This window comes from Schistocerca gregaria, chromosome 7 (genome assembly GCF_023897955.1).
Source record: "Schistocerca gregaria isolate iqSchGreg1 chromosome 7, iqSchGreg1.2, whole genome shotgun sequence".
Taxonomy (NCBI): Eukaryota; Metazoa; Arthropoda; class Insecta; order Orthoptera; family Acrididae; genus Schistocerca; species Schistocerca gregaria.
The window spans coordinates 235,856,491-235,873,139 of NC_064926.1; the positions used below are offsets into that span (position 1 = coordinate 235,856,491).

At 42.7% G+C, this 16,649-nt stretch overlaps 1 protein-coding gene across 5 annotated transcripts in view; it reads right to left on the reverse strand.

The window, feature by feature from the left end:
- Nucleotides 1-16,649, reverse strand: part of LOC126281667 (myrosinase 1-like) — a 168,671-nt gene that overhangs the window by 142,680 nt on the left and 9,342 nt on the right. For 4 of the 5 annotated variants that reach the window (XM_049980816.1, XM_049980818.1, XM_049980819.1 and 1 more), the window contains exons 4-8: nucleotides 11,374-11,496; nucleotides 11,109-11,289; nucleotides 5,766-5,860; nucleotides 5,454-5,601; nucleotides 1,567-1,682 (exon numbers count right to left, since the gene is read on the reverse strand). In XM_049980816.1, the coding sequence (XP_049836773.1) occupies nucleotides 1,567-1,682; nucleotides 5,454-5,601; nucleotides 5,766-5,860; nucleotides 11,109-11,289; nucleotides 11,374-11,496 (663 nt within the window). The remainder of the gene's footprint in view (nucleotides 1-1,566; nucleotides 1,683-5,453; nucleotides 5,602-5,765; nucleotides 5,861-11,108; nucleotides 11,290-11,373; nucleotides 11,497-16,649) is intronic. The other variant, XM_049980817.1, reaches the window with a different exon arrangement.

The window sequence follows — 16,649 nt, forward strand, 5'->3', positions numbered from 1 at the left end:
ACTATTTGAAAAGAGATTGTACATGAAAAACAGTTATGACAATCTGCTATGGACATTGAGTATACTTTCAATGGAGATTGTAAATTTTTTTATTAATGAGAACGAAATTACAATCTTTCATCACGATTATTAGCTTCCGGTATTAAGAGATGTTTCGTTCCAGTTTGTAACCCATGCCTTTCTATGCTGAAGAGCCAAAGAAACTGGTAGACATGCGTGATATCGTGGAGGGCCCCAGCGAGCACGCGGAAGTGCCGCAAAACGACGTGCCATGGACTCGACTAATGCCTGAAGTAGTGCTGGAGGGAACTGACACGACGAATCCAGCAGGTCTGTCCATGAATCCATAAGAGTACGAGCGGGTCGAGGTCTCTTCCGAACAGCACGATGCAAGACATCCAATATATGTTCAATAATATTCGTGTCTGGTGAGTTTAGTGGCCAGGGTAAGTGCTTAAACTGAGAAGAGTGTTCCTCGAACCACTCTGTGGTAATTCTGGACGTGTGGTGTCGCATTGTCCTCCCGGTGTTGCCCAAGTCCGTCGGAATGCACAATGGCCATGAACGGATGCATGGGGTCAGACAGAATTCTTACGTACGTGTCACCTGTCAGAGTCGTAACTTGACGTGTCAAGGGTTCCACATCATTTCAACGGCACACGCCCAGCACCATCACAGACTCTTCACAAGCTTGAACAGTCCGCTGCTGACACACCCGGTCAATGGAATCATGAGGTTGTCTCCATACCTGTACACGTCCATCCGCTCGATACAATTTGAAACGAGACTCGTCCGACCAGGTGACATGATTTCAGTCATCAACAGTCCAATGTTGGTGTTGACTGGCGTTGTGTCGTCCCGTCATAAAGGCTACACAAGTGAGCCTTCGGCTCCGGAAGACACTATCGATGACGTTTCATAGAAGTGGTTCGCACGATGACACTTGTTGATAGGCCAGTCTTGAAACCTGCAGTACTTAGGGAAAGGGATGCACTTCTATCACGTTGAACGATTCTCTTCAGTCGCCGCTGGTCCCGTTCTTGCAGAATCTTTCTCCCGTCTCAGCTATGTCTGAGATATTACGTTTTACCGGATTCCTGATATTCACGGTACACTCGTGAAATCGTCGTACGGGAAAATGCTCACTTAATCGCGGTCTCGGAGATGCTATGTCCAGTCGCTCGTGCGCCGGCTGTAACATCACGTTCAAACTCACTTATAATCTAATAATCCGTCATTTTAGCAGGAATAATCGATATAACTACTGCATCAGACACTTTTTGTCTTAGATAGGCATTGTCGACCACAGCGCTGTATTCTGAATCTTTACATATCTCTGTATTTTAATATGCATGCATGTTACAGTTTCTTTGGCTCTGCAGTGTATGACGACCTACAGTGTTTCAATGGAGAAGCCTAATCCCTTAACTGGATGGAGCCATGGAGCACATGTGCTATCACCATTTTCTTGTCTTAGTAATCGCCAATCTGTGAACACTCTGATGTCGTCAAATGTCTTTCCACTAACACAATGCTACCCCTGTACAAGGAGTACTTTCAGCTTACCTCAGGAGCCGATGAAATTACGGCGGTATCCCGCTTTTTCGAAGGGTTGTGGCCTGTGAGGCCTGGTGTCACGAAAGTCGTGTTGTAGTGATTCATCCCAAAGAAGTCTGCCGTACCTGTAACAAGGATTATTTCCCCTGACTTCAAGTAACTGATAAACCAAAACAAAACGCTAGCGTTTCGAACAAATGTAGAAGATTTTGTTTCACACTCTCTCAAGTAAGGGATGCTGCTATTATGTAGTGCCAATGCTATAAAAACTGAATACGTATAATGATTTACTTGAATGTGTATCAGGAAGCATATACATAAAGAAGTAAGCAATGCCGATTTGAATCTTTCATTCAGTCCCTCATATCGACTCGGACAGTGCAAATTGTAGTCACAGCGCGCTAAAGGCTGCTGTGGAGTACGAAAGTCTTGTCCAGTTCACAGTTTTACCCTGTCGCGAAAAAAATGGTATAATAATTGTTTTGTATCATCAACAAATATTACATTAGCAACTATTTGTCACCAGCAATAAGCAATTAATTAAAAAATGGACAGCGAATACTTACAGCCATTTGTATTTCGTATGTTTCTAAAAGATTCTATGATCCAAATATTGAAAACCATCAGCTTCCTGTGTTACAGGATACGCTTGGTAAACGCCTGCATAAAATGGTACAGAACACATCTATTGCAAGAAACAGTTGCTATGTGTTACAAAAAGATAGAATATTGTGACATGCATAGCGGACCTGTAGTTGTTCAGCGTTTCCTGGAATATTTTGGAATCATATCTGTGGTGGGCGTACTGTAAGACCTTCGGCACACACACCATCAGATTACTTGACTTGTCCCTCTAACGAAGTAGGCGAGTGTCAGCAAAATGTCTCGTGGTCTTATCATGGCGTGTTTATCTTCTGCCGTTAGTTCAGACGATAGAAATGCCACTTGCACGCTTAGAGTATCAGATTGACGGTTACCAACTTTAAACAGAACTTGATTAATTTTCACACACATTTATTAAAATAATAACATAAAATTACTTAACTTGATTCTGGATGCTATTTACAATTGACAGTCTGAAGTTCCTTTGGTCTTGGTACGTTAATGTTATCCTCACATATCTCTGGTACTTGAAAAAGTGTCTATACATTTCTCTTCGTGGCTATGTACAGGAATATGGTAATCTTATTAGGCGCAGACTGAAACTTGACTGTCGACTGGTACAGACTAATGCAGACTGGTACAGACACTAATCGGAGGTCTGTACACTCGTTATACTACCTTGCGCGTTCAGGTATCACTGCGCGAGTGTGATCCGCGAGGAGGAAAGGTTCTACGTTAGCAGCAATCTCATTGGCTGCGTTACATATCAATACGCGGATCGGCGGAAGCAGAATTTGGTCCGTCTCTAAGACAGCGCCATCTCGTAGTGCGGAGACGGACGAGCGGAGCGCCTGCGCTGTTGGGCTTGGCGGGGCGCGCTCTAGTGGTAAAGTTGTGTACGCGCTGACTACGCGGAACTATGTACACAACAATATCACTTTTGTTTCTCGAGAGACACTGCTACTACTTGTGAATCTACGCCGCCAACTAACATCGCGCGTAAGGATTACGAAGAATCACGGAGTATCTATGTAGATGTAGACGTTGATTTGAAGGCAGAAGGTATCCATAAAGTAGCGTTCTACTACTGCATTGGTTAACCTTTGTGAAGGCCTTCCACTATGATCGAACGCACTAATTGTTTAATTATTTTCCGTTCTTCATTATGCAAGATGGAAAGCTGTTGTGGTGATGTGAGGAAACAAATGGACTAGGCTTTGTTTTGTGCAAATCTATTCGATTTCAAATGTTACCATTTGTCGAAAACAATCACTTACAGTACCACCATCACTGAATTTCCCTGCCGCTACTCAGGTACTAATGCGAGTGCCACATCATATTCTGGAACCCTGCAGCCCCCTCAAAACTTCGGGTTACCCAATGTGCTTTGAAAATTTTTTGTTCAGCGTGCACCCTTGATGATTATGATACATACGTACATGGATAGTGCATAACGGGGGATATGGAACGAAGTTCAAGTGGGGTATGTTAGACGAAAAAATCTACTTGGGGAGGGGTCTCACAGACATTCAGTGTACTGACGAGTGACTACACAGGTTCAATGTAAATCATTCTCAACAGTTATGGAATGTTCTAGTGTGATGCTTTTTAGGTGATGGTACCTGAGTGCTGCGATTATAGGGCATATCATCTCTAGAGAAATAAGTTCCATCTGAGGTACGTACAAAGGCGACAAAGAGAGAATCACTCACACCCAGCTGCATAGTTCATTGACGCTACAGGACGAGAAGATCGAAGTCCCTAGTAGAAAAACATGATGCTTTCTGTAATTGATACGGATGAAGCTGCTGCTCCCACATTATTTGTCACAGAGTGGGTAATTCCAGGGAAACGAGTCATTTATAGTATTGACTCCGTATGCCCCAATCCTCTAAAACATTTACTGTTCCCTTACAGACGAGAATCCTTACAGATTCTCTTTGTCTTACACTCTTGGTTGCGTAGGCAGACGTAACACGGAATGGTTCAAATGATGTGGTGTAATATTTTTGTCACACGCAGGGGGTGGTCATAAAGTTGTAATATTCATCTCGACAATAATCAAGTTGCGGCAATATTTTCGAGTTTGCTTGCAGATGTGGGTCTGCACCCCAGGTACACACTGTAATCACCGTAACACAGTACAATAGCACGCCGCCGCAGAAGGCAAAACGAAATTTGGCAGCCCACTGATAGAACGGAGCGTAGTGCGATTTCAAGGAAAACAATACTGGAACAATCTGTGCCGATCTGAGTGAATTTTACAGCAATTATTCAACAGCATAGAGTACAGGGAAACATAAAATGTATCTTGCGTTTGTACTTCAAGCAACATGTATTCGTTTTTTTCTATAAGTACCGAGATATCAGAGACCTACCTGAAACATACGCTCGTTAGTACTTGTGTATCAATTAGCATCGAAAGTGAAAGGATTTGCGTATATTAATCTTATTTTCGCAGAACGTCAGTGATTGTCAGTTATTTCGAAACTACTTCATTTGCCATCATATTCAGAATTTTCTTGATGGCCTAAGCCCAGTTTTAACACTTATGTCTTCTTCAGACAGTCTATCCTTATAATCCCCACGTGAAGTTAATGGCACATTTAAGGATTTTGTATTTCGTAAACGACCGGCAATCTCAGAAAGCAGCTGACATAGAGGTCCACTTTCAGTACAGGAAGTGGTTAAACAAGCTAGAGTCCCTCCCCCCCCCCCCCCTCCGCCAACATGAAGCTAACTGCAAATACAGTGAAATAATTTAGACAAGTATTGTAGTACATGTGGTTAACATTCCAATAAGAATGACGGTGTCAGCAGTATATTGCCTTTACAATCAACACTCGTGTAGCATCCAAAACTGTGCTTGACAGATTGCTGAATTACAAAGGAAGAAGTTTCAAAAATCTGTGTCTTGAGCCTTACTTGACATTCCATAAGCAGTCAAGAATGCTTCCTCACATGCAGCGTCACAGTGTGAAACAAACTAAACTAAATGATGTTTAAATGGAAGTTTTCCTGGTAAACCGGTTTTTATTTCTTCCAAATGTGTGATTTAGCAAGATCACTGTTTTGCTCTGTATGTTGGCAACGAAACGTGTTGATGATTGCAAAGAATTTCTAGTGGGACGCGACAAGATTCAGTAGCAAAGCATCGCTAGAATTAACGGACCTAAGATGGAAAAACATATTTACTATTTACATTGCAATCATGTGTGACAGAAGTAGGAATCGTTGTGTGCCCAGTTGTTGAACCCCAGTCGTCTCCTACTGCTGTGCATTTGGTTACTCACCCCTGATGTACTCGATCTCTTCTTGTGTGAAGGTTGGTAGCCTTGATCGGGGCCGTCCCTCAGCCTTGCTGTTGGCATCCACTCGCTGTCGAACCACAGCTGGATAATCCCCATCCTGACTGTAAATAGGATGGCCGAACATACCCATCTGCAATACAGAATTACACGTCAGTTTTCTTACAATCGTCAATGTCCTACATACACACTTTTTAAGTCACGTGAATACTATCTCTAACAACCTCTAACAAACTAACACTACACTTTAAAGTTACAGGAGATCCAACTGGTTGACGACATAGCTACAGTACCCACCACAAACTGTCGTGCTCTTTCAGCTGCCTCTGCATCCTCTGTCGAGTTAGTCTCTGGTTCAGGCCAATCCATATTAAGCGTAATTCCCACGCTTCCTGCGAAGTATGTCAAAGCAAACACGTGCGTATATATTAGATTATGTTACATAGAGCAGTGTGTGAAGTCATTAAAGAGGTGCATATAGTAATACTGATGGACCAGAAACTGTAATTTCAACTTATCCAAAGTTCTCCGACATAAAACAGACTTTTATCCACATTTTTATTTTGTGTACTTCGTCACTTAGTTACCAAAACTTTTATTTCGTTATATGAAATTATTGTGGTGTAAGTACAAGTTACGTGGTGTAATAAATAATATGTTAATAATTTTATTTCTAGATTTGTAAACCCAATGGAAATGGCTTATTTATCTTGGTCTCGTTATTTAGAAGAGCAGATCGACCACCATCGATATTCATGCCGATCATTAAGTAGCTCTGAAGGTAGTTTTAAATATATAACCTCCAGTCCTAAGGTACGTAACGCGTTCAGTTTCATTTACAACATTTAGTACACAAAAACATATATTATACAACTTCAGGACCGAAAGTGTAAGCAACGAGTTTTAATGCACATAAGCAACAGTTAACTAGCTGTAGACTACTACAAATTTTCCTATAATATTTGTACTGCCATTCACGTCTTTAAAAACTAAACTTGTGTCATGCGCAGAAGACGAAAAAGTAGTATTGTCTAATATATGACAATCCTTTTTAATCTGAGCACATCGTTCTTAATCATTTACTCTTATTGTTCACTCTTTGCTCTTGCACATATTGTATATCACCCTTCTTTCTCTATAGCTTGCACTTATTTTTCTCAGAATACATAGCATTTTACACCATTTGACATCGTCAAACACTTCCTCCAGGTCGACAAATCCGAACAGAACATGAATATTATTAAACCGAATAAGATTCCTAGTAGTACTCTGCTTATCGTTTAATTCCGATAGTGACTCACACAGAAAAAAAATTGTCTGATCCTTCGTGAAAATAATTTGCATTAAAGGGATTAATTTTAAGCTCTAAGATAGCCCTGTAAAGCTTTTAGATAAAACTGGTCACGAAAAAAATGGAAATTTCCTGTCAGGTTAAAACTATGTGTCGGACCGAGACTCGAGCTCGGAACCTTTGCCATTCAGGAGCAAGTGCTACACCGACTGAGCTACCCGAGCACAACTGACGTCCCACCCTCACAGCTTTAAGCCCCCCAGTACCTCGTCTCCTATCTCTTAAACTTGACAGAAGATCTCCTGCGAACCTTGCACTCCTCGAAGAAATGATATTGCGGAGACATGGCTTAGCCTGGGGGCAGTTTCCAGAACGAAATTTTCGCTCGGCAGCGGAACATGTAACTGTTTCTTCCACTCGAGGACATGTACATGTGACTGAGCACTCTGAAGGACAGTGCGCATGTGATCACAAGTCCACTTGTCATTTAATTACATATTAGCAGATAACAACGCTGCATATGGTGAAAGAAACTTGCGAAGCAAAGAGATACAGGAAGGAATAAGACTTCAAGTGAACTCTTGAAAAATTTCTAGGGAATGCATACTGTTATCAATGGAGAATATACCTGATTGTCTCGTAGCTATTGATGAAGTAAGATACTGCTCGCCAGTATGACTTTTTTTTCGACTGCAGCTTTCTTCGTTTTCCCTGTGTCCATACACTGCGGGAACTCCTGCCATCTTGCGCCAATTACAATATCTTCTTGCTGATTATTTCATATATTAAGTTGCCAATACCTACGTTTACTACAATAAAACACAGATTGCCCATCAACTACTGGGTGAGAGGTAGCTTTTGTGTTAGAAAAACAACTTATCTGCGCCACGAGAAAAGGAATTGGTTGAAATAACTTCATATCGTGGAACTTGGTAAAGGCCTACATCGTTGTAGTCAAGTATTCAAAGTGCCACACTTGGACATCAGCGCGCTTTATTACGGTTAGGCCGCAATTCACCGATCTCCGAGATGGTGCAGGCATTGAACATTTCAAATCTCACTTTGTCAGAGGTACGACTTCAGTACCAGAATTCAGCTGAAATTTGAGTCAGATGTTAACTTCTGTGAGTACCACATTGTTGATAATATGTCTCGTCATAGTCTCTCACGAAATAGGGGGGTATAGGCGTGTAGACAACACAAAGCTCAGTAACTTATTCGCGGATTGTTTTTTGGACTCCAACAGTCGATGAGTTATCATACTTCTTCGCTGGTTGACAGGTAGCGGATAAGGAGTAGAATGGTCGCCAGTGGTTATCGTCTATGTGGACCCATGAGCCGAAAAGTGTGGCCATAATTTTATGAGGAACAATCTACCATTCCACGGGCAATGGTTGCTGTAAAAGGACTGATTTTTTAAAAATGAAATGACACTTTGCTAATGAAAATAAGGTTCCACCAATCTGATTTCTGAACCTCGAATACAAACTGTACATTGTCTACAACAAAGTATCAGTTCACTACCATTATTCGAGTAATGCGGCAGAGAAGAGCCATCAATTGTCAAATACTGAATGACATGCCATATAACTGTCAGTTGCTCGTAAAGTATCCAATGAGCATCGAGTGCTGGCTGCCTGCTTCATGTTATTTTAAGCTTAACCGAGGCAGAACTGATGTGCATGGCAATGCCGTATCGACATATGAAACATATTACGTAAGAAGTAGCTTTAGTTACAGTGAAGTGAGGCCACAATAGCAATGCCGTCGAGGTAGATGTTTATGCCTTAGATCAGCGCAGACTAGCCTCCTTGTTATGAAGGCTGCAGTTGAGCAATAATGTGTGAGAATGTTTGCCCTACACGTTCATTGTCTCGAGCAGTCCGCGCGAAAATGTATCGCCAACATTGTCAGGAGAAAACGAAGTTTGGAAGATAGCTCTAATTCAGTTGGTAACTTATCTTTAACCACTGTCGTCAACTATAGAATGACTCTTCCATCCATGTTTTGCGGTGCCCTGAGGACCCAAAACAATTTGACCACCTGCTTGATAGCATGTTTGTAGGCCTATTTAATAAGTTATAGCAGATGTTTCAGTTTTCATCGAATCGACACGTACTTCCAAGTTTGTCAGAGATATATGGCACCAGATATCTACGCAACAGCGGTGGTCTGTGGGTGAGGATCTACGACCAGATAACATCAGAGATGATTTTCATCAGGTTCGAATGAGGCTAATTTGCTACCCAAGGAATCAATGTGAATTTACTTTCATCCTTCCCAAACAACTGTACCACGATACCAGTCTTGGAGGTGAAAAAAAGTTAATATAGTCCGCAACTTTAGTGGTGTCTTAGTTTAATGGTATGTGTGCGATGTAAGCCAGGGGAAAGTCCTCCATAGCCTGTTGTTAGCCCCAGCGGCCTATGAACATGTGGTGCCCGGATGACGGAGTGTTCAAGCACAAGCGTGGACCAAGTGTGTAGCAAGTAACGTTATTCTACCGACCAGGAGACACGTTTCGATTACTGCGGGACCCACACGCAATCCTAATTACATTGTCGTTAGGTTAGGATGGGAACCCATCGGTGTCTGTTGATGCAAAGACTAATTTTCAACAATGTACACTAATCCTTGTGCCCTGACACAGTCGTAATTGCATCAGCGTTGCACTCTTTCATAAGATCTGCGGCATATCCCCGTCTATGGTAATGTGCAGAACTGTTAAATGTCTGACGTCAACGTTCCGTAATGAAGCATGGACTTAGAAAACCTTGTCACCTACTTAGTAATTCGACGACCTTCAGACATTGTCCGTGAAAACTGCGCAAAAACAGCAGTTTCCGAGATTCTTATTCCCATGAGACAGGCCATAACAAACAGCTCTTTCTCAGACCCACTTGTCAGTGGACTTCACCACTTGTAGGCAGTGACGATGCTTGCCTGATTCCCAGGTCATCCCTACCTCGCTTACAAATCTGGTCAAAAGAATCCGAAGATTAAAATAGGTGGTATTCACCCTTCGCGTTTATGACAGCTTGAACTCTCCTCTCTGAGGACACCTTCATTGAGGTATTTGGATGACAGCTCATACTTCCCCTGGAGCTGAATGAGAGTATATAGTGATGATGGATAATGGTTCTGGATCGAATTCGATGTTCTCTTAGCAAAGATATTCCTTTGGGTTCAGGTGTGGCTTCAGACAACGCAGAACATTTCAGGAATGTTATTGTCCACAATCCACAGATGTTGCCTTATGACGGGTTGCAATGTCATGCTGATACAGTCATCGTCTTCTAACCATGCTTTTAGTGTACGGAGTACACAATGTTGTAAAATGTATTTATGTGCCATTTACTGGTCGCTTATACTCAATGTGGGTACCCTACAACAAGCTCAAAATTCGTCCCCATCATCCATCAGTATACACTACTGGCTATGCAAATCAAAAATGGCTCTGAGCACTATGGGACTTAACATCTGTGGTCATCAGTCCCCTAGAACTTAGAACTACTTAAACCTAACTAACCTAAGGACATCACACACATCCATGCCCGAGGCAGGATTCGAACCTGCGACCGTAGCAGTCGCGCGGTTCCGGACTGAGCGCCAAGAACTGCTAGACCACTGCGGCCGGCTCTGCAAATCATGGCAGGTAATGTTCTCCAGGTATTTTGTAAACACAAACTTTTCTACCCGGTTGCACTGTTTATCATTAATAAACATTTGTTTACAATCGTCCTCCACCCAGTGACGTCACTCTTTACACCACTTAAAAAGGGGCTTAGCGCTGGCTACGGAAATGCATGATTTACGAGAAGCTGCTCTACTATTTTACCCATTTTTAACTTTTTATGCACAGGTACTGTGCGAGTTGGGCTCCTGGAAGCACTTTGGAACTCATGTCTGATTTATTCCGCTGATTTCATTAAATTTTTTCAACCACCTTCCTCCGATCTTGACGACCCCCGCCCATCCGTACAAGATCTCTTGGTTTAGCAGTCGTTGTTCCTTCGTGCCTTGGACAGTCTGAGAAGGATTGAAATGTTCCTAACATATTTAGTACCCAGGTGATATCGAATGACAGCTCCACATTAGAAGTCACTGAGCTCTACTGATAGATTCACTCTGCTGTTACTGCTTCTCTACTGACCACACAGTATTTCTCGTTTCCTTTTACACTGGCACTTCCGCCTCTCATATATATGATTGTATGTATGTACGTCCCTTGTCACATCATTTACCGCAACACCATCAAGCAGCACTTAACTGGGCAGTGGTAATGATTTGACTCTTTATTGTATTTGTCACTATCGAAAGGGACATGCATGTTGTCATGAGGCACTGACCGTTCTGTGTGGCTCTGTACTGCTCATCGTAGAGGTGCCAGACCCGCGCGTGAGCTTTGATGACGGTGTGTGTGGCCAGGTAGTCGCCGATGCCCGGTGCTCGCAGACCTGGTGCGGTCCACGGCACCACGTAGCCATGCACGAACTGATTGGGCTCGTTGAATGTGATCCACCATTTCACCTGTGGAACCATAGATTGTCAATTATTCTGCCAGGTAAAGTAAAACTGATATGAGGCTGCAGGTACACTGAAACTTTTACTTACCCTATCTCCGAAGTTTTCGAAGAGTATCCTGGCGTATTCAACGAAGTAGTCAGCCAGCAACTCGTTGGGCCAGCCTCCGATGTACTGCAGTGCTTGAGGGAGGTCCCAGTGGTACATCGTTACCTGCAGGCGGCATACAGTAGTGTCAAACTTTATAAAACTGCGTATTTTCATCGCTTTCTCGCTCGCTTTTATGAAACCAAACGAAGAACACATTTGGCGACACAGTCTCTGGATGGCCGTTGAATTCGTGCGCAATGGCCGTACTGCCTAAATTCAGTACTAATTAACTCGGAAACGGTGCAACATATCGAATTTTTTTTATTATTATTTCTTGGCACAATCTGCCTCTCATTATCCTTGCAAGCTTTTCAGTCTGTTTCCGTATATGCGGAGTGAGCAAGAATTGCACCAACAAAATTTCGGTGGTTGTTCAGGGATATTATGTGAGCAGTTTCGTATAAGATACCCATGGCCTCCATTGGTACGTTATGAGGGGTGAACATTAATAGAACCGACAAAAAGCAGGTACGTATTTCAGACTGGAAATGGAGGAAAAACGTCCTATGAACGTATATCCCGAAATGCACCGTTCCCATGGCATATGGCTCTGATGAATGAAAGTTCTTCTGCCCACTTGCCATGTGTTACTTGTATGTTGCAGGAAAGTTCCTCTGACCACGAGGCGTAATCCCCTTGTGTGTAGCAGGCGGTGTCATTAACGCAGCGTACTTAAGCAGCAGAATGGTCTAGTATTCACGTCGGGTCGACAGGTAGCACGGCTATACCAAAATAAGTACCCTCGCAGTCACCAACCATATCACACAATGTTCATCTGTCTGAAGAGACCCATGATCAGACAAGCGTCCAGGAAGGACTTGAAATATTGTGTAACGTCGTCGATCTCAGTGAGCGTACATGTTTTTGCACAGCCGTGCTGCCTCTCGACTGTTTCCATCCGATTGGCTGTACCCAGACACCATCTCGGCTTGTTCCCTACATGAATACCGGTCCATTATGCTGCTTAAGTACGCTGCGTTAATCATACCGCCTGCAACACACATGTAACACACGCCTCGTAGCTAGAGGAACTTTCACTCGTCACCGACATCTGCCATTTCAGCTGACCATTTGTGGACACATTTCATAAGACTTTTTTTCCTCCGTTTCCAGTCAGTAGTCCGTCCCTGGATTTTTTGGGTTTTATTAGTGTTCACCCCGTGCACTAATGAAATATCTATGATTTGTCATCCCTTTTACTTTCATTTATGGGAAAATGTCCTCACAACGGTGAAACAATCTGTAATAGCGCACACTAATTCAATGAGGCAACAGCCTTGAAACGGATGCAAAGTATCGTAATCAGGTTGCACTGAAAGGTAAATATCTCTCCATGGCGTCGTAGAGGCACTCTTCCGTTGCATTCAGTGAACCCTTATACGAACTACATTTTGGGAAACTCACGAACAGTAAACCCATAGGTACTGCTGTGTATCAGTTCTAGCAAACAACTAATGAAACCGAAAGAAATGAGTCACATTTGCGCCATAATAAATGCTATCTTAAGGTAAAAGAGTGACTTGTGTTTTACCACTGCCAACAAGTCGAAAACATGTATCGCCAGTGAATGGATCAAGTGTTTTCTATTAAGACATACAGTGTATGACGTCGCCATTAGCAGTGTTACAGAGATACATTGAATGCAGTTCCGGCACAAACCAGTCAGAAGAGAAAAAAACGATACAAAGATAAAAGACGGAAAGTAGACAAACGAATTGCTATTAGTCTGTAATGAGTTAGCTTAGGCCCCCGGTCCCTTAACCGGAAATACTCAGGAAATATCGCTGAACAGCTCCCGAAATGTTGTAGATGGATTTTTTGTTCACCCTACATTTACTAGTTTTAAGGACTTGGAAAAAATCCGATGTATCCTTTTCAGTTGAAACAGTAATCGATTAAGGGAGACGACGGGAAACAAAATCTGGATCGCCATTTGGAGAATTCAACAATCGTCTTCCAAACCCATATACTTGATCGTAACCACGGTGCCGTCTCCAGTGGCGAGAGTCTTAGTATTGTTAACTATATTGCAAGAACTATAAGCCTGATAATGAGAAAAGAGGTAAATAGCAGTTGTCCTATAATAGCAAGTAAATTTCTCTAATAGTAGAGTATAAAAGCAGTAACAATTAATTAATATGAGATAATTAATTAATATGAGATTCTAAAGCCTTTTGCAGTTGTACATGTAATAGGCCAATTGTGCAGGAGTAAACAAGTAAACATAAATTCACGGTTTTTATTCAAGGTATTTTTATTTACAACAAATGCGGTAGTTATTTTTCGTATAATTTACTAACTCATTGTAAGATAAAACAGTATCACGTGGAAATTAGACCGTATGGCTCACGGCAAGTGCCAACAGTATGGTGTGTGTGATACTTTCATGTCATGTATCATCGATCACCGTTTCAGATAAGGTTATTTAGAAGCAGAAGTGTTTGTGTAATGAAGTGCTTGTGTTGTTGAAGGCAGTCAGCGAAAATGGTGGGTCAAATCCATCTCCATCACGCGGCCTAGTCTTCTTACAAAGCACCGTGGAGCAGACCGCTTAACGTTTCGATTTAACCGATGAATATTCTCGGCAGTGTAACATATTCCTTATTACTCTGAGTAAAGGAAATTGAACAAAAGGAATCATTACCTCGTCCGCTCAAGAACAACTGTACGCCAACACTACATCTTCTCTTCCGGTCAACTGTAGGCGACAGTAGTTTCCTACAACGGTTAAGGTGGATATAAAATGATTTACAAAAAGTTTTATTTCTTCTCGCGAATAGCAGCTTGCTCTAAATGTAGAAAAATGTTAATGTACTTCCTAGAATCGTGTCAGAATGGTACCCGGCATAGTGCAGCAGATTGCAGTGGAAGGGACTCCTCAGGGCATTGGAAGTCCCCTGGAGAAATACTGGCACATGTTGCCTCTATAGCCGTCTATAATTGCTAGAGTATTGCCGACGCAGGATGTTTTGCTCGAATTGACCTTTCGTTTATGTCCCATAAATGTTGAATGTGGTTCAATGTCGGGCGCTGTGAGTGGCCAAACCATTCGCCTCAAAGGTTCAGAATGTTCTTCAAACCTATCGCGAATGACTGTGGCCCGGTGACATGGCGCACTGTCGTTCATAAAAATTCCAGGATTGTTTGGGAACATGAAGTCCATGAATGCTGAAAATGGTCTCCAGGTAGCGGCATATTCAGAGAACCCAGTCTGTTAAACGCAAACGCGGCCTATACCATTACGGAAGCACCACCAGTTTTCAAAGTGTCTTTGATGACAACTAGGGTCCGAGACTTCGGGATGTGCGTCGCATTCTCACCCTATCATCAGGTCTTACCAACTGAAATCGGGACTGATCTGACCAGGCCACGATTTTAAAGTTGCCTAGGATCCAGCCGATTGAGTCACCAGCCTAGGAGATGTGCCGCAGGTGATGTCGAGTTGGTAGGAAAGGCACTCACGTCGCTCGTCTGCTGCAAGAGTCCCATTGATTTCTGCTGTTATTTCATGCAGTCTTGCTTGTCTCTTAGGACTGACAGCTCTACGCAAACGCTGCTGCTCTCGGTTGTTACGTGAAGGCCATCGGCCACTGCGTTGTCTGTGGTGGGAGGTAACGCCTAGAAGTTGGTATTCTGGGATCGCGAAATACTGAATTCCCTAAAGATATGCGGTTGTGAATGACACATGGGTCTAGCACCAAAGTCTCTTACTTCCCATCGTATGGCCATAATCGAACCTATGACCGTAGCGGTCGCGAGGTTCCAGAATGTAGCACCTAGAACGGCTCGGCCATCCTGGCCGGCGCAAATCTATAGCTCTCGGGAATTCCAAAAGGGAATGGTTAAAGATCTGAATATCATATCTAGTCCAATAAACAGTTTTAGTGTTAAGAAGACAAAAATGGCGGTATTGTCAAATCTCTTTCTGGTAAAGGAATTTTAGGTTGCCTTGGTAGAGCTGTAGTTGTGAAATGTCTTATGTGACCACGCCCACCTCCGAAGGTATAAGAGTTGTACCAGTCTACCTTGGTATTATTACAGGAAAGTCCACAAGCTTTTACGGTCATTTATGGGGAGTAATTCAGGCAATGTGAAATTTATACATGAAGCCATTTTTGTAGATAAGAACTAGACCCTCTACATTCTACGAAGGTATGGAAACCCCATCCCGACGTAAATACTTCAAAGAGATTTTTGTTCAGAGCTTCTTAGAAAGCGGTCATACAGATATTAATATCCAATGTACCGTTATCCTTTGCGCTAACATCACGAGGAAAAAGTTCACAACGGAGCTCCCCGGACCGCAGCTCGTGGTCGTGCGGTAGCGTTCTCGTTTCCAACGCCCGGGTTCCCGGGTTCGATTCCCGACGGGGTCAACGATTTTCTATGCCTCGTGATGACTGGGTGTTGTGTGATGTCCTTTGGTTAGTTAGGTTTAAGTAGTTCTCGGGGACGGAGGACCATAGATGTTAAGTCCCATAGTGCTCAGAGCCATTTGAACCCATTTTTGGAGATCGCCGAAGTCCATTTAACTTCAGTTGACATGTAGAACGTGCAATATGTTACTTGCACGAGCTTCACCAAGGAAGTCCTTAAATTGTGTAAGTGTAGGCCAGATATAGGTACTAACCAGCAGTCCCACCGAGGTAGTTAGCAAAGTATGTTTGACATTACTGCCATTGGTAGTCTTTATTAGGAGCATAGCTGGGAGGCGTTTCGTACATCCATATATACATTTCCGTTGGTTCCCCTAAAAACGCTCATGCGGAAGCTGAAAGAATTGCTTTTTTAAGATCAAGGACGCTGTTCGTTTTTAAACTTGTTCGCGATGACCAAGCGCTCTCTTCTCATTGTCATGCTTCCACATCGGTCCCATTACATATATTTCCAGCAGTTTAGTGTTTAGAACTACAGAGCAATCCTACTTTACCATTTCTCTACGTATTTACCGTAATTTCAAAGCTGTACAATGCTTGAAAATGTTGTTGTACCACTAACTGCAATTACGTTATGAAGCCACATTCGATGCAGTGAAGAACAAAATGATCATTCCTGACTATTACGAATACCTTGCACGTGAGTACTCCACAAAAACATAATTTACATGCTAATCAATTCGGAAGTGGCGCAACATAGTGCATTTTTCCTTTTCCTTAACAAGCCGTCTGGTAGAATTTTGCACAGAGCATAACTTAATCATAGCAAACACTTGGTTC